Source organism: Vipera ursinii (assembly GCF_947247035.1).
Source record: "Vipera ursinii genome assembly, chromosome: 4".
Taxonomy (NCBI): domain Eukaryota; kingdom Metazoa; phylum Chordata; class Lepidosauria; order Squamata; family Viperidae; genus Vipera; species Vipera ursinii.
The window spans coordinates 58,330,344-58,358,167 of NC_139514.1; the positions used below are offsets into that span (position 1 = coordinate 58,330,344).

General features: G+C 35.9%; 1 protein-coding gene across 4 annotated transcripts in view; it reads left to right on the forward strand.

Annotated features, from left to right (window-relative positions):
* CASK (calcium/calmodulin dependent serine protein kinase) overlaps positions 1 to 23,651 on the forward strand; it is a 167,406-nt gene extending 143,755 nt beyond the window's left edge. For all 4 annotated transcript variants that reach the window (XM_083362651.1, XM_083362652.1, XM_083362653.1 and 1 more), the window contains 7 exons: positions 228 to 424; positions 3,456 to 3,571; positions 16,315 to 16,395; positions 16,479 to 16,559; positions 17,477 to 17,679; positions 17,940 to 18,023; positions 21,353 to 23,651. In XM_083362651.1, coding sequence (XP_083218777.1) covers positions 228 to 424; positions 3,456 to 3,571; positions 16,315 to 16,395; positions 16,479 to 16,559; positions 17,477 to 17,679; positions 17,940 to 18,023; positions 21,353 to 21,529 — 939 coding nt within the window. In that variant the 3' untranslated portion in view covers positions 21,530 to 23,651. The remainder of the gene's footprint in view (positions 1 to 227; positions 425 to 3,455; positions 3,572 to 16,314; positions 16,396 to 16,478; positions 16,560 to 17,476; positions 17,680 to 17,939; positions 18,024 to 21,352) is intronic.
* The last annotated feature ends 4,173 nt before the right edge of the window (positions 23,652 to 27,824 follow it).

Here is a 27,824-nt window from a genome sequence, read left to right on the forward strand (position 1 = left end):
CTATAACTGGAGAAGAGAGGATTTTCCTGAAATGTGACAGAATATTGGCTGTATATATATTTTCAACTATAGCCACACATTTCTCTAAATCAAATCTTCTGCAATTCTATTTTAAAGGCTGCTTATAAAAGAAAACTAAAGGAAAACAGATCTATATATGCAAGCTATTACATCTAAAGTTGACGTATATTAACATTATAATTTCTGTCTCTAATATTGTTTTTTAGATATATGTAAGAGCACAATTTGAATATGATCCAGCAAAGGATGATCTTATTCCCTGCAAGGAAGCTGGCATCAGATTTAGAGTTGGCGATATTATCCAGATTATTAGCAAAGATGATCACAATTGGTGGCAGGGTAAACTCGAGAATTCAAAAAATGGAACTGCAGGCCTCATTCCTTCTCCTGAGCTTCAGGAATGGTATGTTATTTGGTAATTGATAAACATGAAAGTAGTTTTCTTTAATTTTTAATAATTGAAATTGTCAGTATTTCATATTTTAAATATTTGTGTCATTGGTTGATAAAAAGAATGCTTGAATTAGGTAACTTGACTGATTAGACTATTACTGAAAATACATACACGTAGTTGCCATATAAATTGTATAAAGTAAATATGAACTGTTCATTGGATCAGAGTTCCCCAACCTTTTGGGCACCGAGGAACGGTTCCATGGAGAGAGGTTTTTCCGCAGACCGGAGGGTGCATGATTTTGTGTGCTACCTGCATCCCGCAGATGGGGCTTTGCTTGTTTGTGCGGCCCGTTTGCTGGCATGCTGTGGCCTGCATTAGATCATTTGCTATAGAAATTTAGCTGGCAGTTTTCCTAAGTAAAAAAAATCATATTCCTCCAGCCTCTGATAAGAGGAGGTAGAGATTGATACTTGAAAACCTCTGTAAAGAAAGAAAAAAAAATATCAGCCTTATCAAAAGTTACCTAAAACAATAAGAAAGGAAGATGATCATGTTATTGTTGTCCCATCGTCCAGTTGATAATTTTTTAATCTAAAATGTTTAGTTTAATCTATTCATTGGATCAGAGTTCCCCAACCTTTTGGGCACCAAGGACCAGTTCTGTGGAGAGAGGTTTTTCCGCAGACCGGAGGGTGCATGATTTTGTGTGCTACCTGCATCCAATATGGTGTTCCAATATGAACACCAGGTTGATTCTGGATAGAATGTTACTGTTAGACCTCATTTAACAAAGGTAATTGGGATTGGCAATTCCATCACTAAGGAACACAGTTTTAAAATGTGACATCACATGACTTCACTGACTTACAACATCAGTTGTGGCAATTCCAATTGCCATATTAGGTGAATCCTATGTAGTTGTTAGGCATGACTATGTGATCACCATTTGCCGGTTTCCCCTTTGACTTTCCTTATCAGAGGTTGGCAGTAAAGGTCACAAATGGCATTCACATGATCTCAGGACACTATAATTGTTATAATTCTAAGCTGGTTGCCAGGTGCCTGAATTGCAATCATGTGACTACAAAAATACTACACTAAGAGGACTGTCTATAAGTGTTCTTATTCAGTGCTGTTGCAACTTTGAACAGTTGCTAAACAAGTGATCATTAAACAAGGATTGCATATATGACATTGTAACTGCCATCTGCAAGCACACTAATTTCTTTCAGTTTAACTATTACTCCTGAAACAGCTTAAGACTCATAGAATACACTGACAATACCCATTGAATATCTCTCTTAATCCTATTATGATGGTGAATTTTTATTTCCACTGTTTTCACTCATGTCTTTACATACAACATAAAACAGGATAAAATATGATTGAAATAAATGTGACAGGAGAATATTTCTGCCTGGATACTATCATAGTAAAAACAGCCAGCTCACAATAGTTGAAAAATATTCTTCCTTTCCCCAAGTTGATTTGTTAAGTAGAGTATAAAAGATTACAGATGGTTTAGAAAAGTGGTAAACTGTTCCAGACAACAACTTATTTTCTATGCAGAAAGTTTCATCAAATGGCATTTGTTTCATTGCAATCACTATCATTATAATGGACTTCAAAGTAGTTACGATGCTTTTAATTTGGCCTGAAATATACAGTTCTTGAATTTTAGTTTCTTTTCTTAATACTTCAGAGTCCTTAGCAATATACTATACTGACATGTAGTATCTTATAGAGGTCAATGAAGAGTGTGCTGCAACAGTACTAATAACTAAAGTCATTTTTAAATTTTGTTCTCTGGAGAAAGAAAAACCCAAATGATTACTTAGATTTGCATTAAACAGGTTGTCTGCAACACAATAATTCCCTTGCTAACTTGGCAACCTGAAATGAATCCACTAACTCTAGAGAGGCAATAAATTGTCTCATCAGTTAATTTCTGTATTTTGTTTTTTTGAGTATTGAGTGTCTCCCCTCATTTTATCCTCACAACAATAATCTCATGTCTCTATGATTGAGATAGCCCAATGGGTTTATTTGGGTAACACTTATATTATGATAGCCCACCTAGCAATTCAAAAAATATACAGATTTGAGTAAATAAATAGATAATATTTCAGTGGAATAGTAACCAAATGCTCTGCATTGCGGTGTGATGTCAGGCTGGCCACATGACCGCAGAAACATCTTTGGACAACACTGGCTCCCTCAGCTAAGAAACAGAGATGAGTATTGCCCCTTAGAGTTGGACCCAACTGGACAGGGGAAATTTTTACCTTTATCTATATTACACTGATCTTAAACCACTTCTAGGTCATAACTACTTGGTTTCAAAATAATTACATCATACAATATAAATCACTCTGGATCTTGATTCTATTTTGGTAGCCTTTTTCTATAATGGCTGGGAATTCCTGACTTTAGCTATTAAAAGTAGTTTCATGGTAACACAGTTGATAATTTAGTCTGCCAAGAAGTCCATTAGAATATTAGTGGAAGCGATGAATGTACACAAATTCAGTGTACACCTCCCTGCTCCCTGATTTAGGAAAGTTTACCCTGTTTATTTGTAAAAGCAAACATATCTACTGTGTAGATATATTTCTTGAATTTAATTTGATCAGTACCTGATGGTGCCATCAGGTATTGAGAAAATGTCTGTGTGAATATTGTCACAGGAGTTTTCTCATTGTATCTATGTTTTTGGCCATGACACTAGAGAACATTCCACTATAAGCTGTCCTCTCAGATTACTAAAAAGGAGGAACTATGTTAGTGCTATTGCTATCCTGCAAAGTTCTCAACCACTGCAGCTAATTTGATGGTCTCCTGAGTGGCTGCTACACAAGTAAAGAACGGCTCTGTACTTCTAGAATACTCATTTAAGATTTCCATTTGAAACCTTGAAAAATATTTTAATCTATCTAACAGTAAAGAGAGGGAGGGGGATATAATTTTCTGAATTAATAATATTAAAATAGGTGACCTTAAATGTACAGCTGATAGTTGTTTCCTGTTCACTTGCAAGGCGAGTAGCTTGTATTGCTATGGAGAAGACTAAACAAGAGCAGCAGGCAAGCTGTACTTGGTTTGGAAAGAAAAAGAAGCAGTACAAAGACAAATATTTAGCAAAGCACAATGCAGGTGAGAAAAATACAAATCTATCTCAGATGTTCTTAAAATTGCTGCACTGTTAGCTTTTTAAACATTAATGTTAATTTCTGAGTGACGTGTTTAGTTAAAAAAATCATTGTGTTCAAACACTTTAGCCAAAAAAAGGAAATGTAATTATTAGCTAAATTTAGTTAGTTATTTACATTTACCTTTGGGGCAAAATCAGGTTGTTGTTTTTTGTTTTGTTTTTTTTTTGGGGGGGAGGGGGAATAGATGATAGGTAACCTAAGATTTTGTGCATGAATCTGTTTGCAACTTAAATATGCATTAAAGGTCATTATTAATAATTTTGCAGATGAATTAAAAAACATTATTTTTACTATTTTATTGAATTCCTTGAGAGTTTGAGCATATTCTGATATAATTGAAATATAAATGAAACACTACATATTTTAAACCTATTCTGTATTATTTGGATTTGGATTATTTTCAATTAATATACCAAAAAATGACAACCATGTTAGATAGTACCCCTTTTGAAGTTTATTTCTGTAAATAAACTGAACTGCTACTAAATTAAATGTGTAACTGGAGATTTAAATAATACTATTTGTATTTGCTAAATGTCATTAATTGTATTAATTGTATATATTTTTTTATTCCTTGAAAATTGCAGAATGTCTTTTCCTCCAGATTGATTACTTATTTATTTAATTCATCACATTTCTATACTGCCCATCTCATCTAAGTAACTCTGGGTGGTTTACAGTACAAACATGTCACAAAATTTAAAATCATTAATAAAAGCAAAGATAAAAAAGAAAATTAAAACATAGGGTTATATAGTATTAAAAATTAAAAAGCGGAAAGAACACCCTCATAACACCAGTCATCCCAGGGGTTGCCTAACACTCTTCAACCCCCATGCCAGTTGGTAGAGTCAAGTCTTAACACTCTTTCTGAAAATCAGAAGAATGGGGGTCCACCTCACCTCTGAGGGTAAGGTGTTCCAAAGGACAGGGGCAATGGAAGAGAAGGCTGTCTTCTTGGATCCTGCTAAGTGAAATTTTTTAACCGATGTAATCTGCAACATACCCTCCCTGCCTGATCCAATGAGACATGACAGTATAACAGTTCCTCAGGTAACCTGTTCCCATACCATTTTGGAAGCAAAATGGCACCCAATACAGAGATGTTATATGTGCAACCCTAGAGGCACCCAGGCTTGCTCACATTATCACATTCTGCACCAGTTGTAGCTTCCAGATACTCTTCAAGAATAGCCTTAAGTAAAGTGCATTGCAGTTGCCTGTGACCAAGGTATGAGTGACTGCAGGACTTTTAAATCCAGGAAAGGGTTAGGTTTAAGTTGACACACCAGTGCTTCTTTAAATGGTACCAGGAATACCCCCTCCCTGAAGGATGCATTCATTATCACTAAGACCCACCTACATATCACCTCCCAGGTGGCCTCGTACAGCCAAGAGGAACATGTGTTTAAATCAGGGGTGGTCACACTTAACAATCCCGAGGCCCCTGCCCACTTTCTTAGGTCCAACAGAATCAAAGTGTTCTTAAATAACGCGATAAGAACATTCCCCAGGCAACTCCAATGGACCTGCATCATGCTTGATTTTCCAACTGAGAAAAGATCCAGGCAATATCATTTGCCAGATGCATTGAAAATTCCTCACCATGGGCCTGAAGATGAACCTCAGAGTCCCTTTTACCCAAAAGGAAATATGTGACTTAAACAGGACTGCTGGGTAGCACTCTGTAGTGCTATAAGAACAGAAATATGGTGACGTTTTTGCTGCTCCTATCACCATGACGGAGGCTCTAATTTGTGATCAATCAGATTCACTCCCTGTCCTCTTTCAACAGAGCTCTAAATGTCTCTTGAACTTTTCAACTCTTCTGTAAATCAGAGGGAGTGGCAGGCAGAACCTCAGGAACAACCCCCCAACTCCCTTTGAAATCTCACCAGGTCCCTCAGTTGCTGGAGGCAGAACCAATCAAATAGGTTGTGCCTCCTTGCAGAAGGGGTTAGCATAGGAAAATCTCAATGTCACCTGGGCATAATACAGCCATGACAGGATGAACAAGGAAAATTCCACTCTCCGATCACATTACTACTGATCCAACAAAAAAACATGTCCAGTGCTCCAAGTCAGGAAAGGCTGATGGTGGCCATGAAATTCTGAGCTGCTTCTGAGGGGATGGCAAATTGAAGTCCCCTAAGACCATAAACCTTGAGAGCTCCACTGCCAACCCTGAGATAACAGGGAGGTTGCTACAGTGCAGGGAGATTGGTACAGCAGCAACAGTCCTAGCTGATCATGTGAGTCTATCTTCAGAAACAGGGTCTCGCAACCAGCAACTTGTGGAACACACCAACAGACTCTCAAATGACAACTGCTGCCTCCCTGTCCCCTGCCCAGGAATCTTGGCTTGTGCCACACCTGAAATCCCACCAGGCACATTTCATAAAATGGAACTGCACCTTCTGGCCCTATCAGATCTTGATAATCCAAATCAGCTTGCTTCTCCCTGATAAGGTCACAAGTAAGGGGAGCTTTGTTATTGACTGACTTGGCATTAAGCAGCAGCAGCTGAAATCCTGGATCTTGGTAGGTCTGTTGACCAGGGTCTGGGCCTAAGCAAAGAGGACCAGAATGCACCACTGATATCAAACTCCAGGGTCATCTTCCCCAGTAACAACCCCTGTGCCTCTCATCAAAATGCCTCATGCCCATCACCATCTGAATGTACTGTTCTGTCCTAGACCCCCAGAGTATACATTCCCCCCTCCCAATTCTGGCCTCCTGGTTCCCCTGGCTCAGGATCTCTCTATCCATTCATATATCCAACCACCATCCTATTGATCCGGGGATAGAGGCAAATACCCACAGCACTTTAGCTTTCACTCTTAGTACTGCCCAGAGCCTTAAGCTCCAACTACCATCCAACTGTATTACCATAGCCAGCCTCTCCCACTAACTGGCAAGATGGTGCTCCAATCACTTTTCCCTACTTCCCAAATATCACTCAAGAAAGTGGGTAACAAACTCACACACACACATTCACTCCCAGGTCTAATGCACCCCCAGGGTACTTTCAGACCCACATGGGGGTCCCTATTGAATCAGTCTCTAAGGGGGTGTATGTTTGGGCCGACTGGGCATTTGCAGCTTTTGCTACTGGCCATACTGCTGCCTGCCACTTGCTACCCACCTGATATCTCCATCTATATGAATAGTTTTTAAAAAGATGCAATAACAAATATGGTTGGAAAGATGGGTTCATTTATTTCTGGAAGGGAAAGAAGAATCAGAAGTGTTTACTTTCTGGAATGTTCTAGATTTGCCAGAAGAAACATAAACTTTTGAGATTTCTAATTTTCTTTACCAGACAAAAGGTCATGAGGCCTACATGATAAAATGGAGATGAAAGGTGGAAAGTATCAGAAGACTTGCAAATATATTTTATTTAAATTCCATCCATGAAGACTTTATCACTTTAAATCAGATCAGGGTTTTTTGTGTGTTTTTGTCTGATGAAGAGAACTGGACATCTCAAAAGTTTGCACATTTTGTGATTAATTTTTTTTTGTGAAGTACTTGAACAGTTGGAAAACAGAAACGCAGGTATTGTTACACAAGAAAAGTATTAATTTATTTATATTAGAAATTTATGTCAGTTCAAATATACATGTATTAAAATGTAAGCATGGTAAGCAATATAGATCCTTTTCCTCACTTACCTTATATTTGCTTATAGAGTAATATCAATTACTTTGTCTATTTTATTTTTTGATACTGTGTGTACGGTTGAAGGCATTGTATTATTAATATAAATGGTGACTTCAGCAAAGATGAAGGCCACAGCTGCTCTCTAGTTACTCATCTGTTAAGAAATAATTAATAGCAGTGATAGAGGGAGAATATTTTGTCTAGGTCTTCCCATAAAAAAAACCTTTTTAAGCAATATTTTGAATCAATATTCTTCATTTTTGCCATTCTTCCTCATGTATTTCCATGCTGTGGCTTTTCCCACCTTTTAATATGTTTTTATTCTGAATCACTCCTTATTCCAAGTTGCTCATCTGCATTCTTCCCAGGGCTGTGTATATTTGTTTCCTAGGATTTTTGTTCCTTTTAAAAATATTGAAGTTTTGAATAGCAAATTTTATTAAAGTTTATTAATAGTAAAAGATAATACAAACTAGAAGAAAAAAGAGGAAAAATGGAAGAAAAAAAGTAGAAAAGCCCCTTAAGAAAGTGACTTCCCACCTTCATCATGGCAAGTATAAACAATCCCATAATCACCTTTTATAAAGGTAAAGGTTCCCCCGCACATGCGTGCTAGTCGTTTCCAACTCTAGGGGCCGGTGCTCATCTCCGTTTCAAAGCCGAAGAGCCAGCACTTGTCCGAGGACGTCTCCGTGGTCATGTGGCCGGCATGACTAGACGCCAAAGGCGCACAGAACGCTGTTACCTTCCCACCGTAGTGGTCCCTATTTTTCTACTTGCATTTTTTACATGCTTTCAAACTGCTAGGTTGGCAGAAGCTGGGAAGAGTAACAGGCGCTCACTCTGTTACGCGGCACTCAGGATTCGACCCGCCAAACTGCCGACCTTCTGATTGACAAGCTCAGCGTCCTAAGCCACTGAGCCACCGCGTCCCTATAATCACCTTTTAGATAAATATAAAACACTTCATAACCCATGTTTTAACAATGTCAAATCGGGCTTATCCACAGAGCTCTCTTCAGTCTTCCATCTTTACTCAGAAGCCAGGATTTTTGTTTTGTGAATTTTTCCTTAAGAATTTTCTTGTAGGATTAAAGCAGGTCAGATAATAATAATAATTTAAAAAAATCTTTTCCCAATCCTTTGTTAGGGTAGCTTAATCAACTTACCGTGTTTCCCTGAACATAAGACCCACCCAGAAAATAAACCCTAGCCTGATTTTTTGCGTGCACCTAATATAACCCCTACCCCAAAATAAGCCCTAGTTAACAGCTCGCCCACTCCATCCCACTGTCTGGCTGCTCACTGCCACAACAGGGCAGGAGAGTGCGTGTCGCACCGGTGCCACCATCACACGGTGAAGCAAGGCAAGTGGGGGGAACTGCCCCACATGCCCCACACCTGCTTACTTCAGGGGCCCCGCAGCCAGATCACTTCCTGCTCAGCAACTTCCCCCTGCATGTTCAATGGCCTGGCTGCCAGCCTGGCTCTTCCCTTTCATTCCCCTCCCGAGCTGGACTGCCAAGCTATGGAGGATGGGCAGGGTAGCCTCGGTTGCCTTATCTGGTCACCCTCCACTGTTTTGGAACCAGGAGAAAATGACGGTGAAAGACTCCACTGCCACTGCGCAACAGCCACATCTGCCACTGGAGGAGATTTCTTTGGTCCTAGCTGCAGATTACCTGACCAGGTAGCTGCCACCTCCTCTGCCAACACTCCCATGGTTTGTGCCGTGACTAGGTGGCGCAAGCTGCCCCTGCCACCACCCTCTGCCTGCCACACTGTTTCCTTTTGCAAGCAGATGAAGCTTCCAGTCTCCATAGTTCTCCATGGGCTCTTGGAAACAATCATTCCACTCCATTTCCAAAGGCACCACTTGCAAGCAGACAAAGCTTCCAGTCTCCCTCTGGGTAAAAAGTCTTTGGGCGCCTATGGGGTGCTTGGATCACTCGGCAGAGGGAGGCAACAGGGGAGGCTTGTCCCGCCTGGTCCTTCAACTTCCCAGGCCTTTCTGTGCCTCTTTCCCCTTGCCTGAAGGCCCTGGGAAGCTCTGCAAGTCGTTGTGGCTGCAGGCAAGCGGATGGAGGGAGTGGGCGGACAGCCACAAAGGGGTCAGACATTCCCTGAAAATTAGTCCTAATGGGTCTTTTGGTCCAAAAATAATATATAAAACCCATTCTTGTCTTCGGGGAAACATGGTATGCTAAAAGTCTCACTGGCACTACAGATTAACAGTACATTTACAGTTATCCTACAGACCAATCTTATTTAATAATTGTAATAATTTACACATGTTGAAAGGATTCTGGAATATATACATATTTTAATACGTAATCATCCAATCAAAAAATTTCCATTTAAATTCCCATTATGAAGTGTCATCACTCAATCAGCTGGGGTTGAAATAATATTGCTTTAAGTTGCTTTTGAATAGTTGAAAAAGATGGGGATACACATTTCTTCTGGGAGAGGACATCTTCCAAAGGGTGACAGCTATTTGAAAAAAGGCCTATTCACCCCCATGTTCTTCTCTTGGGGGTGGTATTCTCAGCAGATGTTTTTTAGGACCACATGGACAGATTCATTACTATGGAATTCTTGATACTCTCTGAGCTTAGTTGTGTACAGACATTTCCTTACTTGACTAGGTAACATCTTCAGTGCTGTATTTCAAGATAATAACTGTAACTTTGAATTGATCCCAAAAGCTTACTGCTAACCAATTTTTAATAATTTGTATTCTATCTTAACTATTGGTAACTTTATTTGCTATATTGTAAAAGTTCTTAAAAGAAAATAAAAGAACATTTGCAAACCTGTTTAATATCTCATTTTAAATAAAAAATACAGCATAACACTTAAATTGTTACAGTCGTTAACATTATACTGTGCTGATTAGTCAAGACAATTGTAAGTGATATAATTCAAGTGTTCATATGCCTTGCATAACTTTGCATCCAATTTCAAAAATATAGAAGTAGAAATGATTCTTTCAATTCCAAACAAGATTGATGATCCCCTAATGTCTATATTATTTCCCTTATGACCAATTTTAGGCTATATACATATTCTGTGATACCAAGCAGTTTATACAAATAAAGTCATCACTGAAATTAATCTTGAACACTTTTTTAAACTAATTGTATCATTAAAATCTTTCTGATATTGATTGGGATGATTTTATCCTTTTTTTTTCATTCCACAGGAGATACTCTAGGTCAGGGCTTTTCAACTGGTGGTACGCGTACCACCTGTGGTACTTTGCCACATGGCAGGTGGTACGTGACTGCTAGCCAATTGTAGCAGGGGAAGGGAATGAGCTGAAGCAAGCCAAGCCTGAGGGAGAAGCAGCTGCAGCTGCAGGACTATCTGGGCTTGACAGAAGCCCCAGGAGCCGGCAGGGTTCCAGCTGATTGGCTCCAGCTGATTGGCGCTTCTGGAAGCAGCTCGGAGCTGGAGGTGAACTGAAGAAAAAAAGGGGGGGAGGAGAGAAAAGGCTATAAAAGGAGGTGGTTTGGGCGGGGGAAGGGGGAAAAAAGACAACAGGAAAGATTTAATCCCTTTAAACAAATGTAATTAGTTTTACCTCCTTTAATTGAGTCTGTCTATGGCTTTTAGAAAGTTTTCTTTAAAGGTAAGCAGGCTTAATTTAAAGCTAAAGCTTTTCGTAATTGCTGGAGCCTTTCAGTCTAGAATTGCAACATTTGGTGCTACGCGCCTGAGGCAGCTAAAAAGGGAAAGAACAGAGTTTGTGCTTCTTGCTTTGCACTTGATTCCTGTGTCTTTAAGGGTACAGGGAAGGGATTGGGGGGTGCATTCTTACTACACTGTGGAAGAACTCAGAAGGGAGAGAGGAAGAAGGGCCGACCAGCTAGCTCAGGAGTCTACGAACTTAGCAACTTTAAGACCTGTGGACTTCAACTCCCAAAATTCCTCAACCAGCCATGAGGGCTGAGGAATTCTGGGAGTTGGAAGTCCACAAGCCTTAAAAGTGCCAAGTTTGAAGACCCCTGAGCTAGTTGGTAGTGGTGCATATTAATAAACATGGATAAGTTCATCATGCATTTGTCAGTGCAAAGGGAAAGTGATTCAGCAAAGGAACAGCCACTGAAGAAATTAAAACTGGTACTTTTTTACTTTTTTTCTACAGTTTGTAATACTTTATTAGATTATAGAATAAAATACAAAAGCAAATACTAGGACACAGTGGGCAGGGAGAAGGGAAAAAGAAACATACTTCCTCTGTTGCAGTAGAAGGAAGCATTAACATTGAACCTCAACTTTTTACTTTTCCATAATATTATAAACTTGCCATTTCTTTAACAATAAATGAATCTAATCAGTAAAACCCAAAATCCCCCCCTTTTTTTTAGTCATCAAGTTTTTGACACCTTGCTAAGCACTCAATATTGTCATGTCCTAAAAGTGTACAGTCTGAAAAGGTTAAAAAGCCCTGCTCTAGGTAACACACATCAAAATATAACATTTCTGTTAGGCTATTTAAGGACTTTATGGTATTATTTCAATAATGTTACAAAGAATATCTTCCTACACAGAGTAGACAAGATTAATGAATTTATGAATGGACTTATCTTAATTTTTTTTAAAGTCACAAGGTATGTGGGTACTGTAAGATAATGTAGTAAATCAAATATATGATAAATTTGGATGGGGAATATGAAAAATCATACAAAATATAGAATATCTCATCACCATATTGGCTGTTTTCTTGCATAACAACCATGATAGATTTTTACAATGATTAATTGAACAAACTATAAACATTCTAGGTTTAGTTTTTCAAGGGAGTAAAGTATTCATGGGTTGTTTAACCCTATCATAATTAGTTTTTTTAAATAGTGTTGCTTCTGCTATTACTCTTGCCTTATCCCTCTATAGCACAAACTCAAGGAATATTTCATATGCATATGATACCATATTATAATTGCTACTAAATCACTAAGCTAATAGGTCCATACAAAGCCATACTGTCAAACTTGGTTTGTTTGTTGACCATATTTATTTTGGCTTAATGGATCCAGTCCCTATATACAATAAATCAGATTTATGGAATACAATAGCATAGTGTTGTAATGTTATACGTTTTTCATTTCTGTCAGGAAATTGCAATGCATTATAATATATAAAATAAAATTCGCTTCACTTTTGTCACTATTATAAAGGATTTTAAATAGTGAAAATCTACTTGCAATGGAGTTCTAAGCAGGTTTGTTCTCATCAAGGTTATTGGAAGTTTCTAGTAATTTACTTAGAATTATAATTGTTATAAAAGAGTCAGTTTGGGCTAGCAGTTAAGGCATCAGACTAGGAACTAGGTGACTATGAGTTCTAGTTCTGCTTTAGGCACAAAGCCAGCTGGGTGATGTGGGACTATTCATTTTTTCTTAGCTCTAGGATGGAGTCAATAGCAGTTTCAAAAATAATCTTGCCAAAAAAGCTGCAGAGATTTATCCTAGGACAAGACTGAATGGAAGGGAGAAAAAATAATTGTTATATATTTGAATGAAAAAAGCACCCTAGTTCATTCCAGAAGGACTAAAAAGTACTTTAACTGTGATATGTAAGACTAGGTAGAGTTCAATAATCTAAAATATTTTAAATCTTCAAATAAATATCTTGCTTTAAAAATGCCTCTTGTTGCATAGGATACTATTTGTTAATAAAGCCTATTGATTATTGCATTGTGATGATGAATGATTGAATTATAATTATATTTTCTCAATGAAATCATACAGATTTAAAAGTGCTTCTTCCATACAATTATCATTTCTAAAGCTGTCAAAATATTTTAATCTGAAGAGATTGATATGTGGATTTATAATAATTTATAAAATACAAATAATCTATTTAAATCTACATATGCAGTTTATTCACATAGTTAATAAATTCATAACCAAAGTAAATCCATTTATAACTCGCATATCAAGTTCTTCTCTACCTCTTATATTATGATCAGGCAAATAACTAGTCCTGTATCTTAAGATGGTCCCTCTCCAACCTAGATAGGGAGAAACTGACTGCAATTCAACCTTAGCAACAATCCTTGTAGTTTTTTGTCCCCCAGGGTCTGGAAGTTTGACATATCTGACTCTGGACAGGGTAACAGTCTCTGGACAAAATTGATGCACAGTTTGGGAGTCCTCATGGATTTGTAGCTCCTGCTGCTTTTAAAGAGGTGGGCCTTTGCATTAAGTCATCTCATGCACCAATTGTGCCCATTATTAGACCAAGAGGTCTTACAATCATTATGACTTAGTCATCTCCCAATTTGCTTACTGCAATGCGGTCTATATGGAGATCCCCTTGAAGACCATCTGGAAGCTGCAGCTGATCCAGATTGCAGCAGCAAACAGTTCTAGGCACCTCACAGTTCACCTGAGTTATATCACTACTGCACTGGTGCTCAGTTGTTTTCTGGATGCACCTTTTGTGCATCATGACTTTGCACACTTGTGTTAATAAGCTACAACCTTTGTCATTCTAATGAAAATAGCAAACTCGTGCAACAGATAACATCTGTGGAACCCTATAGTTCAGTTAATTACCATAGATTTACACAGCTCACTCATTAGAAAACTAGGGGTTTTTAAAATTTAATTGACTGCATTTTAAAAAGTAATATATATCTTTTTTTTCCATTCAGTATAAATCTTGTGATTCAGCTAACAAAAAGAAATTGAGGGAGAAAAATAGAAAAGAGACTTGCTATTTTCTTAACAATCCATTTCTTAAAAATCTTCCACATAGATGAATGCTGATTTAAAAGATTTATAAAATGTATATTGTAATGCAGTGAAGTTTTATTTCTTCATGTATTTAGGCAATAACAATATAAAATACAGTATTTCCAACTATATAGTAAACAAAGAATTTTTATTTCTTCATGTATTTAGACAATAAAAATTACAGTATTTAAAACTTTCTCCTAAATATCTCAGATTTCATTTTTTCTTAATTATTTTAGAAATCTTGCAAATGTCTTCTTATTAAATCATGCCTAAATAATACTACATATTACCTCAACATTATTTTGGAATTATGAAGTAAATTTACATATCGTAGCATGTAATAATTCATTTTGGATCATTTTTCTGATGTCGCAACCTTAAGACAAGCATAAAATGTTTCCTTTAATGTAATTAAAAGCAAATTACAAAAAAAACAAATGGTTTAAAAACATGCTTATCATCTAAAGTGATTTATTTGCATTGTGTTTAGAATATTGCATGGTGAAATTTATTTTGTGCATATGCTTTTTATTTTACTAATATTACGAGCCATATTTCAATGACCCCTGTCCATTTTTCATGCTGTCTTAATCCCAATGGCCTCTGTGCATGTAAGTAACCTGTCAAGTGACAATGCCTTTTTATTTGCTTCTTACTGTTTCCCTTCAATAACTCCTTTTCTTTATTACCTAGAAGTGTAGAAATGTTTAAAAGTTGGTAAATGTGTCCTTGTATTCCTCTATTATGTGTACATTTTTTTAATTCTGTCTAAAACCTGAATTAATATTTAATGTGATCATTTGGTTATTAGAATGTTTTTTCTGCTTGTTTGTGTTGAGGCACTCTCACTATATGTTATGCTTTTAACTATTAAGAGGTGGCCTTGAAAAATACCAAAAAATTAAAATTCCAACCAGTTTTCATAATACATTTTGTAAATTTGATGAGCATGGAAATACAACCTAGATTTTTCCTTAAGGAAATTATTAGGGTTTTATGTTTATCAATAACTATATTAAGTAAGATTACTTTAAGTAGAAAACAAAAATACGGTTAAATATTATTTTAGTTCTGAGGAAAAAAATATAGCTCAGAAAGATAGAAGTTAATGGAAGTTAATATGTTTTTACGGAAGAGCCCAATCTTTCTTAGCAATAGTAGCTATTTATCTTTATTTATTAACATATGTATGTCCATATTTACTGGGAGACACTCAGATCATAATAGCTATATGATTTATGTTATAAATAGGAAGATTTCTGACAACATAAATGTCAAATTTGCTATATCAGAGGATAGTAAAATATTCCACCAGTACATGAAATGCATATCTTGGCAGAATTTCAGGGGTGTTTGGATGACTGACTTCTTAATCTATATTAAATGTAAAAGTGTATTGTATTACATTAAAATAAATAATAGTTGTATTGTTGGTACACTAACTCCTTCCCTGTTTCCCTTTCTGTCTTTTTGAAACTATGCTTTTTCTGGTACAACATTTAATAAAATAGTTTATTCACTCTTACATTACTTAAGAAACTCTGATATATTATTAAAATTGGTTAATACTTTTATTTCATTTAAAATTATAATACAAACAATATTTCATTATTTGGCATAGAAAGGGAAGGATTTTTACATATGATTTATTAAACTATTGCAGTTGACAATGCATTGAGATTCTCAAATAATTGACAGTAGCATAAAGACAATTGAGGAAATTTTTCCCCAAGGTCATATTGATTCTGTTGTGGTAGCTTTATAATTTGTAGTAAGACTACTTTGTTTATCCATCACTATCCAAATTCGCAAGAGTGTGCTAATATAAAATGTTAAATTGCAAAGACAACTTTATTGAAAGTTACTCTGATAATTATACTTGGGAGAATTGTTATAAGACATAATTCTAACACAAACACACACACACACTACTATAAAACTGTTATAAGGCAGACTTTAATTCATTTTTATAAGCTAATAAAATATATTTAAATCTTTACTGTTGATTAAGTAGACATTCTCATATATCTATTAGTTTATCATTCCTTACAATAATTACTATGGAGAGTCATAGAAATTTTCAGAAATGCTACTACTAAAAATGTACCTATTTGCATGGTGTATCCAAAAATTCTTGAGCATGTAATTTGTAATACATTCTTGTTAAGTAAAATATTTAGTGACATTGTAATAAAAATACTTGAAAAATGAAACAAAATGAACAATATCAGACATTTTTCTTCTATATCTGTTGTTTTTCCTCCTGTTACAGTGTTCGATCAATTAGATCTTGTCACCTATGAAGAAGTGGTAAAATTGCCTGCATTCAAAAGGAAAACACTTGTTTTATTAGGTAATTTTAATGTTGATCCTGTAGTAATGAATTATATATTATATTTTTAGTTCTTTGTAATAATATCATTTTTTTTCATGTAGGAGCACATGGTGTTGGGAGAAGACATATTAAAAATACACTAATTACAAAACATCCAGACCGATTTGCATACCCTATTCCACGTAAGTAAATGTTTTGTAAGATAGATAGTTATAGGAAAGAAGTCATTTTTAAAAATAAAAATAATCTCTCAATCTTTTTTAAAAAGGATTTTTTCAAAAAAAACAAAAACAATACAAAAAACCCAAACACGTTATCGCAGTTTTAGATTATTACCTGTTTTCATTGATTTAGACCAAGGGTAGGCAACTTGGCTCTTTATGACTCATGGACTTCAACTCCCAGAATGGCTCAGGAATTCTGGGAATTGAAATCCACGAGTGATAAAAGAGCCAAGGTTGCCTACCCCTGATTTATTTTATTTATTTATTTATTTTATTAAATTTATATACCGCCCTTTCCCGAAGGAGTCAGGGCGGTTTACAGGGCATTTAAAACAACCAATACAAAAGTTAAAAACAAATTTAAAAAGATTAAATCATCCCTAGAATTAAAAACCCCAGTTAAAAATTCTCAGCCTGGGCCGGAGAGCTCAAAGAGCCAGGTTTTCAGGTCCCGGCGAAATGTGCGGAGGTCGGGGGCAGTCCTAAGCTCCACGGGCAGCTGGTTCCAGAGGGCAGGCGCACCCACAGAGAAGGCCCTTCCCCTGGGTGTTATCCGCCGACAGTCTTTTATCGGCGGCACCCTGAAAAGACCCTCCCTGTGGGAGCGCACTGGACGAAGGAAGCTTGATGTCGGCAGCAGGTGTTCCCTCAGATATCCCGGACCCAAGCCATTCAGGGCTTTATAGGTCATCACCAGCACCGTGAATCTCAATTTAGACAAAAATTCAAATGCAGAAATAAATAATTGATAGTCTTTGCAAAAATGAATAGCTAAACTATTGCCTATAATTTATACATGCGTACCCACTATTTTTTTAGTATAGATGAATGTGAAAAAAGTCTGGGTTTCTTGTCCCTAACTTTTGTAATTATAGATACAACCAGGCCACCAAAGAAAGATGAAGAGAATGGAAAGAATTATTACTTTGTATCACATGACCAAATGATGCAGGACATTTCCAACAATGAATATTTGGAATATGGTAGCCATGAAGATGCAATGTATGGGACAAAACTGGAAACAATACGGAAGATCCATGAACAGGGATTAATTGCAATACTTGATGTAGAGCCTCAGGTAGATATAACATTCCTGTGCCTATTTTATCAGACAAAGAAAATATTTTCCTTCATACTTGGTATGATGACAAAATGTTAGCCTACTATAAAATGCTTTCTTTCCAATTGTCTTTGACATGAAGAAAGACATTTCTTCCTTTGCTTTGGCCACATAAGAGGAATCAGAAGATCAATGGGTCAATAAGTAAGAAGTAAGAACAAGAATATCTATGTTACTTTATATTAAAGTTTATACCATTCTATATTATACTCACTTAGGCCTTGAAGGTCCTGAGAACTGCAGAGTTTGCTCCTTTTGTTGTTTTTATTGCTGCACCTACAATTACCCCAGGCATTAATGAGGTAAGCCTTTTACAGCAAAATACTAGTGGTAATTGAATGTAATATAATATAAATTTAAGGAAGTCTTAAATACAGTATTTTTCGTCTATACATGTTTAGCATGTCTGTTTGTTTTTCTTTTTACAACATAATTTGCATAAATATTTCTTTCTCTTTACCTGTCATACTTCATTTTAATTTTTACTTTGTTTTTCCAAGGCCATGTCTGTACCAGCTAATTTTTGTATAGTTTAACCAAGCAGACGTTAGACTGTGAAAATGGACATTCATCCAGTTTCTTATTAGAGATTTTCCCTGGTCAGAAATCTACTTCCTGGTTTCTGTAGAAAAAAATATATCTTTAAAGGGATAGTAATAATTCCCTGATTGATATACACAAAGTAAATGTTATCCAGCTCTAGTGATTATGTTGTTCCATAATCAGATTTTCTTTAATTTAAAAATAAAAAGTAGAACTTCCTAGATTATTAAACTGTCTTTTTATTCTGAATGAAAACTAATGGTATTTACATAAATGTGTTAATTCTACATATTTTAGTTTTATGTTTTCAAAATGAATACAAATTGCCAAATCCAGAGTTACAAGAAAGAGAAAGCACCATTATTTATGGCAACATACATACATACTTCTAAGTAAATTGAAATGAAAGATTGTTAGGAGGATTACTGTTACAGACATATCCTATATGATTGCATTATTGTTTTTTTTTTCACTTATTATCTTTGCTTTGCTTTTCTTCTCATTTTTCTTATGCTTGTACTGATTCTATCTAGCTGCCAAAATGGTGCAGAAAATTGCCCGTAAGTACCAGCTAGGAACTAGTATTATGTAGATTTTGTTATTTTAAGTTTGTTTCAATAAAGAAAGTTGTTTTCAATTAAATGTAATCTATATGCCATAGCTATTTTTACATTTTTCTTATATTTTTAATTTAAAACTGGAATTGGTAGTGTACATATAGGCCTTCAGATGCAGTTGAATTACAGCCCAAAGCAAGTAATTCCATTAATCATAAGAGCTGCAGTTCACCAATGTCAAGGGGAAAATGACCTCTCAGGCACCATGCAAGTATCCTTAGTCCAGGTCAGGGGTAGGCAACCTCGGCTCTTTTATGACTCATGGACTTCAATTCTGGGAGTTGAAATCCATGAGTCATAAAAGAGCCAAGGTTGCCTACGCCTGGTCCAGGTGATCTCCCCAGTCACTACATTAGGAAGTATTGACTGTTTCTCATTTGGTAAAGAGTAATTACCTGGAGCTAGGTAAGTGCTTCCTTGCTTTTTTTTGGCACAGTAGAAAAACTAATTGAATTCTGAAGATTTCACCATGGTATTTATTTATTTAAAACATTTATATAGCCTTCCATTTTATAACAGACTCTGCAGCTCCCAATCTATTCTAGTTTCCACAGAATTAACTGAGGCTGGATTTAGGATAGGAATTTCCACATTTTTAATAATTCTTGACAGCATAATATAGGTAGGGTTACAATGACAATTGGGACCAGACTTACCATCATGAAGCAATGTAGCTGTAAAGTCTGACTTACATTAAATAAACCATATTGCTTACTAATGGCAATTCCAGCAGTCCGAGTTGCATGGGTACCATAGGGAGGTACCGTGGGCAGGCACTTTGGAGTTCAGGCAATCCAAAAAGTGGCAGGAGCAACTTCTGACTTCCTGCCAGCTCCCCTATTGACTTTGTTTGTGGGAAGTCAGCAGGAATGTCAGAAGTCGCAATCACATGACAGTGGCTTGCTGCAATGTTGTAATTGCAAGCCAAGCCCAAGCACCCAGATCATGACTGCAAATACTCCAATAGCTGCAGATTTGGAGACTGATTATAAGTCTCCCTCGTTCAGCACCATCACAACTTTGAATGGTGCTGAACTAGTGGTTGTAACCCAAGAACTACCTGTAAATCATATTTTGCATAAAATAAAGTAATAAGTAGTTCTAACACAGCTCAATAGATAATATGATCTTTTCACAGTTTTATGACATATATGAGAACAGCTATATAATAATATGGACCACCACTTAAGTATGAGTCAGCAATCTGCTGTAGCTGCCAAAAAAGCAAACCTAGTCTTAGGCTGCATCAACAGAGGGATAGCATCAAGATCACCAGAAGTGATAGCACCACTCTATACCTCATTGGTGAGGCCATATTAGGAATATTACATCCAGTTCTGGCCACCATAGTTCAAAACAAAATGGTGAGGCCCTATAAAGAGTACAGAGAAGAGCAACAAAGATGATAAGGAATCTGGAGGCTAAATCCTATGAAGAATAGCTAAAGCAAGTAGCTATATTTAGTTTAAACAAGAAAAATCACAGGGGAGACTTGATACCAATCTTCCAACAGAGGGCATCGATTTAGCACCTGAGGTTAGGACAAGAAGCAGTGGGTGAAAGCTCATCTAGGGGAAATATAGATAAGGAGGAATTTTCTGACAGTATTAAGCAGTGTAGTGGTTACCTCATGGAACTGTGGATGCTCTGTCACTGGAATTTTTCAAGGAAAAATTGGACAACTATTTGCTTGACATGGTATGAGGACTCTGCCTTGGGCAGGAGATTAGACTAGAAGACCTCAAAGATCCTTCCAGCTAATCTGATTAGTTTATTTTATTATTTACAAGAATATGTTAAGTCATACATCAAAAGCAAAGCATCTCATAGAGATTATGGAATAAAAATAGTAAAGGCAATTCACTTGTGTCAGTGTCAACTTACTTCAGGGCAAATCCAAATTTTTGGAGAAAAAAGTGGAGGGTTACCAATACTTTTGGCTCCTTCTGGATGTACTAATCAGATTGTTAATAAGTAGTTTATTTTGGACACAAGCCAAAGTTTTATGCTGAATTATGTTGACACTGACAGATTACAATATCTCTTGGCTACTCTTTGTGTTTGATTTCTTTTTTATATTCTGATTTAACAATTTTGATTATGGTTCATCACCCAGAATCATTGATTTGAAATAGTCAGCTATAATAAATAAATAAATCTCATGATTCATTAATAAGGTACCACGCCTCTCTTGTTCCTTGCTTATCCAATTATTTTTTTCTCACATTCATCCCTTCCATTTAAACTTATTACACGAAGAAAATAAATTTATATAAGTTAACCAAGCAACTTAACAAGTTCAGCTCAATTTTTTAAAAGTAAAGCAAAGCCCCAAATGCATATCTTACAAAGGGATTCAAAATGAATGAATCTTTATATAAGAAATGCATTTGGAAATAATGCTTCCTTGTAAGCAATAACTGCAAGATAACAAAGTTGTTCTACTTTCGTTTTTCCTAATCACTGTGCAGGATGAATCTCTTCAACGCTTGCAAAAGGAATCAGAAATATTACAGAGAACATATGCACACTACTTTGACCTTACAATTATCAACAATGAAATTGATGAAACAATCAGGCATCTGGAGGAAGCCATTGAGCTTGTTTGTAAAGCATCACAATGGGTTCCTGTTTCCTGGATATATTAACCCAGTTACCAGAAGAATGTGATCATTATTGGAAGCCACCTCATACTTGGAAGAACCTCTTTGTTATTGACCTTATGTCAACAGGTCTTGGCCCCTAGAGACTACCTAGATGTAGTGTGACCTAAATTTATAATTATTGTCATGTCCTTATAGCTAGGCAAAAAATATGATAATTTAAAGAGACAGTATCTTTTTAATCAGTTCTTCTAAATTTTATTAAAATGTATCTTTAAATATATGTATTATTCAATCCTTTGGAATGTTATATTTTTGGAACTCGTAGCTTTTAATTTCAAAGGCCCCTAAAACTGCACAAAATAGATGCTGCTTTCTATAATCTATTTTAATAATAATATGATCTTTACTTTAATTGGGGGTGAAACATTGCATCTTTTAGAGTCTCATTTTGTGAATTGGATTGAGTTTTCCTTTATTTATTTGAAATTATTAGCCCAATCATGACCAGATCAGTACTACTACTCTAATGGCCTTCTGCTTTTTAAAATCATTTTTAGGATAGCATTTTTGAAGTATTTTGGGTTAATATGCAGATAATGTGATACTGTCTCTTTGAAGAACTCTGTAAAACTGAATAGAGATTTGAAGTTGGGTCTTGACTCTTAATGCATGTGGACAGTTGCAAGCGTTCATGCCGTTGGTGTATCTGTGTTGAAAAAACTGTAATCTTCAACCAAGTACATTCCGTTCATGGGGGGAAGATACCCAAGGGAATAAAATAAAATACTATGACTAAATTGTAAAACCTATGCACATCCCTTGCATTTTGGGCAACTTTATAAACAAAAATCCTAATTTTTATTAATAATCATGTAGTGAAATGTGTTTGTAATTTTGTCTCAAATTAATTTGTTGTAAAAATGGGAGGGGGAAAATTACTGGTTTTGCCATTTCAGATCTGTGTTGTCTGAGAGTATTACCGTTTTAATTATGTTTAAGCAAATATGCTGATTTTTAATATGTATGTAATTGTTTTGAAAATGCACACATTTTAAGAGAAAATACTGTGCAATGAAAGAAACCCAGTTTAGGCTTTGCGATAAATTAACAGTTCCAAAAAACTCAGCTGCTGCAGCCCTGTAAATTGTTTTCAGATTCTATAGCCTGACCATTTTTTAAAATTTTATTTTAAATATACTTCATTTTATGTGTTCAACAATTAAATGCCTTGAGTCATTCATTTCATCACAGGATTCTACAACTACTTAAAAAAACAGCCAATTTTTTGTAGATATTTAGAAAAAAGTTCTCTCATCTTTGTGATATTTGACATTCATGCTTTAATTGCAAACTCATTCTGCAAATAAGGGTCGCTTTATACATTCATATATTCACATTTTAAGTACTTGCTTGTATTATATACATGCTGAAAATTATATATTCCCAAAACACATTGTAATAAAATAAATATATGGTTCAGATAAAATGGATTTTCCAATTGGCCATGGCTCCCCGAGCTATATGCTCTGGTTGGGAAAAATACAATCTTGGCAATGTGTGGAACAGTCCTAAATCTTAGATATGGAGCCTTAATAAGCAAATTTACCATGAATTCATCTCAGGGTTATTGCTATATTCTGAATTCTCTAACCAATGTCTTAGCAAGGATAACATCTGTTCCCCATCATAACAGAGGGAGATTGTGCATTATCCATTCCAGTTTGTGATATCTTTGTGAATCAAATCTCCATGTATCACTGGTATTACTGTATCTTGGACTGAATGTTTTACATTTTTATTATTTAATATGGATTCTTTGCTTTTGTTATTAAATTCCAGTATGTTTTTGAAAAGTGTTATCTTCAACATTGCAATACAGAAGTATTATTTATTAATGTAAATTCCTTGAGAATAATTTAAGGTTCTCAGTAGTTATCATTCTAAAAAAAAGATTGTTCTTCTTTCAGAGTTTTTAAGGTTGCAGCTTGTTCCCCCATATTATTTCCAAGTTAGGTTGTAAGAATCCTTTGAGCTCAATTTTTCATTTGCACACATTACATTACCTACCAAGATCACTGCTGTGATCTTGAAGAAATGAGAGTTGTATATAATTTTCTCGCAATCTTGTATGTACAGGTGAAACTCGAAAAATTAGAATATCGTGCAAAAGTTCATTTATTTCAGTAATGCAACTTAAAAGGGGAAACTAATATATGAGATAGACTCATTACATGCAAAGCAAGATAGTTCAAGCCGTGATTTGTCATAATTGTGATGATTATGGCGTACAGCTCATGAAAACCCCAAATCCACAATCTCAGAAAATTAGAATATTGTGAAAAGGTGCAATATTCTAGGCTCAAAGTGTCCCACTCTAATCAGCTAATTAAGCCATAACACCTGCAAAGGGTTCCTGAGCCTTTAAATGGTCTCTCAGTCTGGTTCAGTAGGAATCACAATCATGGGGAAGACTGCTGACCTGACAGTTGTGCAGAAAACCATAACTGACACCCTCCATAAGGAGGGAAAGCCTCAAAAGGTAATTGCAAAAGAAGGTGGATGTTCCCAAAGTGCTGTATCAAAGCACATTAATAGAAAGTTATGTGGAAGGCAAAAGTGTGGAAGAAAAGGGTGCACAAGCAGTAGGGATGACCGCAGCCTGGAGAGGATTGTCAGGAAAAGGCCATTCAAAAGTGTTGGGGACTTTCACAAGGAGTGGACTGATGCTGGAGTCAGTGCATCAAGAGCCACCGCACACAGAGGGATCCTGGACATGGGCTTCAAATGTCGTATTCCTCTTGTCAAGCCGCTCCTGAACAACAAACAACATCAGAAGCATCTTACCTGGGCTAAAGTAAAATAGACCTGGTCTGTTGCTCAGTGGTCCAAAGTCCTCTTTTCTGATGAGAGCAACTTTTGCATCTCATTTGGAAACCAAGGACCCAGAGTCTGGAGGAAGAATGGAGAGGCACACACTGCAAGATGCTTGAAGTCCAGTGTGAAGTTTCCACAGTCTGTGTTGATTGGGGAGCCATGTCATCTGTTGGTGTTGGTCCACTGTGCTTCATTAAGTCCAGGGTCAACGCAGCCATCTACCAGGAGATTTTGGAGCACTTCATGCTTCCTTCTGCAGACGAGCTTTATGGGGATGCTGACTTCATTTTCCAGCAGGACTTGGCACCTGCCCACACTGCCAAAATCACCAAAACCTGGTTCAATGACCGTGGGATTACTGTGCTTGATTGGCCAGCAAACTTGCCTGACCTGAACCCCATAGAAAATCTATGGGGCATTGCCAAGAGAAAGATGAGAGACATGAGACCAAACAATGCAGAAGAGCTGAGGGCCGCTATTGAAGCATCCTGGTCTTCTATAACACCTCAGCAGTGCCACAGGCTGATAGCTTCCATGCCAGGCCGCATTGAGGCAGTAATTGCTGCAAAAGGGGCCCATACCAAGTACTGAGTACATATGCATGCTTATACTTTTCAGAGGTCCAATATTTTTCTATGTACACTCCTTGTTTTATTGATTGCATGTAATATTCTAATTTTCTGAGATTGTGGATTTGGGGTTTTCATGAGCTATACGCCATAATCATCACAATTATGACAAATCACGGCTTGAACTATCTTGCTTTGCATGTAATGAGTCTATCTCATATATTAGTTTCCCCTTTTAAGTTGCATTACTGAAATAAATGAACTTTTGCACGATATTCTAATTTTTTGAGTTTCACCTGTATTTTGTGGGTAGCCACAATAGTCACAAGCTAACCTCACTTCTTCAAGATTACAGTTCTGAAGAAACATTTACAAATAAAAAAACCTAAACTCAGAGGACTCTTACAACACTTTTGCAATATATATATATATATATAGGTTATCAAAGGAAATGCTGATTAGTAACAAAACAAGAGCAGAGAATAGCAAAGTGGTCATTTTGCACTTAGAAGTGTATATTTATTGGCAAAAAGCTTATCTGCCTCTGTTCCAGTCACATATTCTGAACTTACTGTACACTTCGCAGGCTATTTATGAATTTCTGGATGTTACATATATTTTTTTAAAAAGGGGGGTATTATTTGCCCTTCATTATATCTGTTAATCAGGTTCCTAGTAATTTGATCAATGTGTATCTGTATAATTTATAGCATCCCATACAGTCATTATATGATTTATATGGCTCTGTAACACTGTTGAAAAAGCCATTGGAGCAAAGCTACATTGTGTTTTTTGTTTTCACTATTTTTGAGAACTGATTCCGGGACCTAAATCACTTGAGTTCATTCAGAATTCTTTTACTCTCCCTTTGTACTCTGACACCTGCATGGAGGTCTTCTTCCCTCTGTTGTTGTGGTTTTATATAATATACTAAACTATCAGTTCTCTTATTAATTTTGATAAATATTCAGGCACAAAATAGGGATTTGACAATAGGTGCTAAATGTTTGTATCGCTAATATATAACAACACCAGCATAACATTGCAGTATAAGTTCACTTCCCATGATAATGACCAAACATAAATCAATTTTAATAAAGTAGGATTATATCCATGATTTGTAAAGGATTGCTCTTGCTACTATTACTGTATTAATATTGGAAAATACAGAAGAAAATATATTGAATTGAAAGCTAAACGTAAACTATTTGGGAATTGTGAACTTTTTAGGGTGTTTGTTTTTTAGAAGCAATGTAGGGTCCAGATAGCATATAAACACTACCCTATAACATCATGTGTCATTTCTCTCTTATTTTTATGCAGAAACATGCTTTATTAAAAAAAACATATTTTGTTACTTCGCCAGAATTTATTGTGTTAAGAAAGTCCTGAGTATTGAGAATTGGATGTGAGTTACATAGTAGATTCTTTCATACACACACAGCCACACACACTCATGCACGGTATTTTAAGAAAAGGTAAAAAACAAATACTAATGTAAAGTAAGAAAGAAAAAACAAATAGAGAAAGCTAAAAATGCAAGACAGGAAAAGAGTAAAAATAGGAAAGAAAGAAGAATAATACAAAGAATTGGTTCTGATCTTTTTAACAGCTGTTAGAAGTGCAATTACAATTTTACCTCTTTCTCTAAAGTTACAACATGATTCTCTTCTTTCTATAATCTGTACTGTCTAATCATCAAACTAATTCATAAGTTCATTTTTTTACCGTTTCACACAAAAAGTCTACAAAGTGTTTCCATTCCATTTCCAGCAATAAGCAGAGGAGCGATGGTGGCGCAGTGACTAATTCTGCTGACTGCCAGGAGTTCGATTCCTTTGATCTTGATTGGCTCAAGGTTGACTCAGTCTTCCATCCTTCCGAGATCAATAAAATGAGGACTCAGATTGTTGGGGCCAATAGGCTGACTTTGTAAATCATTAGTGCATAAAGCATTGTGAAGCAGTATACACATCTTATGTGCTATTACTATTGCTACTGTCTTTTCTCTGACTAAAAAGTCAATTTGGCCATCTCAGTGAGTTCCATCATTTCCAACAACCATCCCTTCCATTGTAGGTATTGTTGAATCTTTCCAACCTTGTGCATAAAATAATCTTGCTGCAGTTGTCATGTACAAAATCAAAATTCCATGACTTTTTTCCAGCTCTTTATCCATCAGTCCTAAAAGAAAAACCTTTGGTCTCAATTGGGTATTAGTCTTTAAAACCCACTAAAACTTTTATGTATTTGGATCCAAAATTTCCTAGCTTTTTTACATGTCCACTAAGTGTGATAAAATGCCATTGTTCACATTTCCAACATAAATTTGAAATACCTTTATTTATACTGGACATAACAGTATCTTTTATTGAAATGTTGTAAAAGTATAACATAGTGTAAATTTCAATCATTGCAATTGCAGTTTCTCATTGTTCCATCTGTATATTGTAACTAAAATTTAGCCCAGTTTATCATATATTGTTTCATTTACACATTTTAATAATATAAAATGTTCATGATTTGTACAAAATTCCATTTCAAATTCATCTTTACAATGTTCAAAACCATAAACTTTTGTCTACTTTAAATGTTTCTAATAACTGTAAATAAGAAAACCATTGGCAACTATCTCCCTCTGCCATCAATTATTCTCTTGATACTATTTTCTATTTCCCTTGACAAAATTCTAATATCACATGATACGTTAGCCATTTGTATTTGCCAATTATTTCTTGTTTATAAAATGTTTCTTGTGCTGAGAGTCACACAGGTATTTTCGGGCACAACTCAGATTTCTAACTTCCATATTTTCAATATGACATGTCTAACATAATGATTAAAATCCACAATAATCCTGACCTTATCTTACAATATCCACACTACCCAAATCT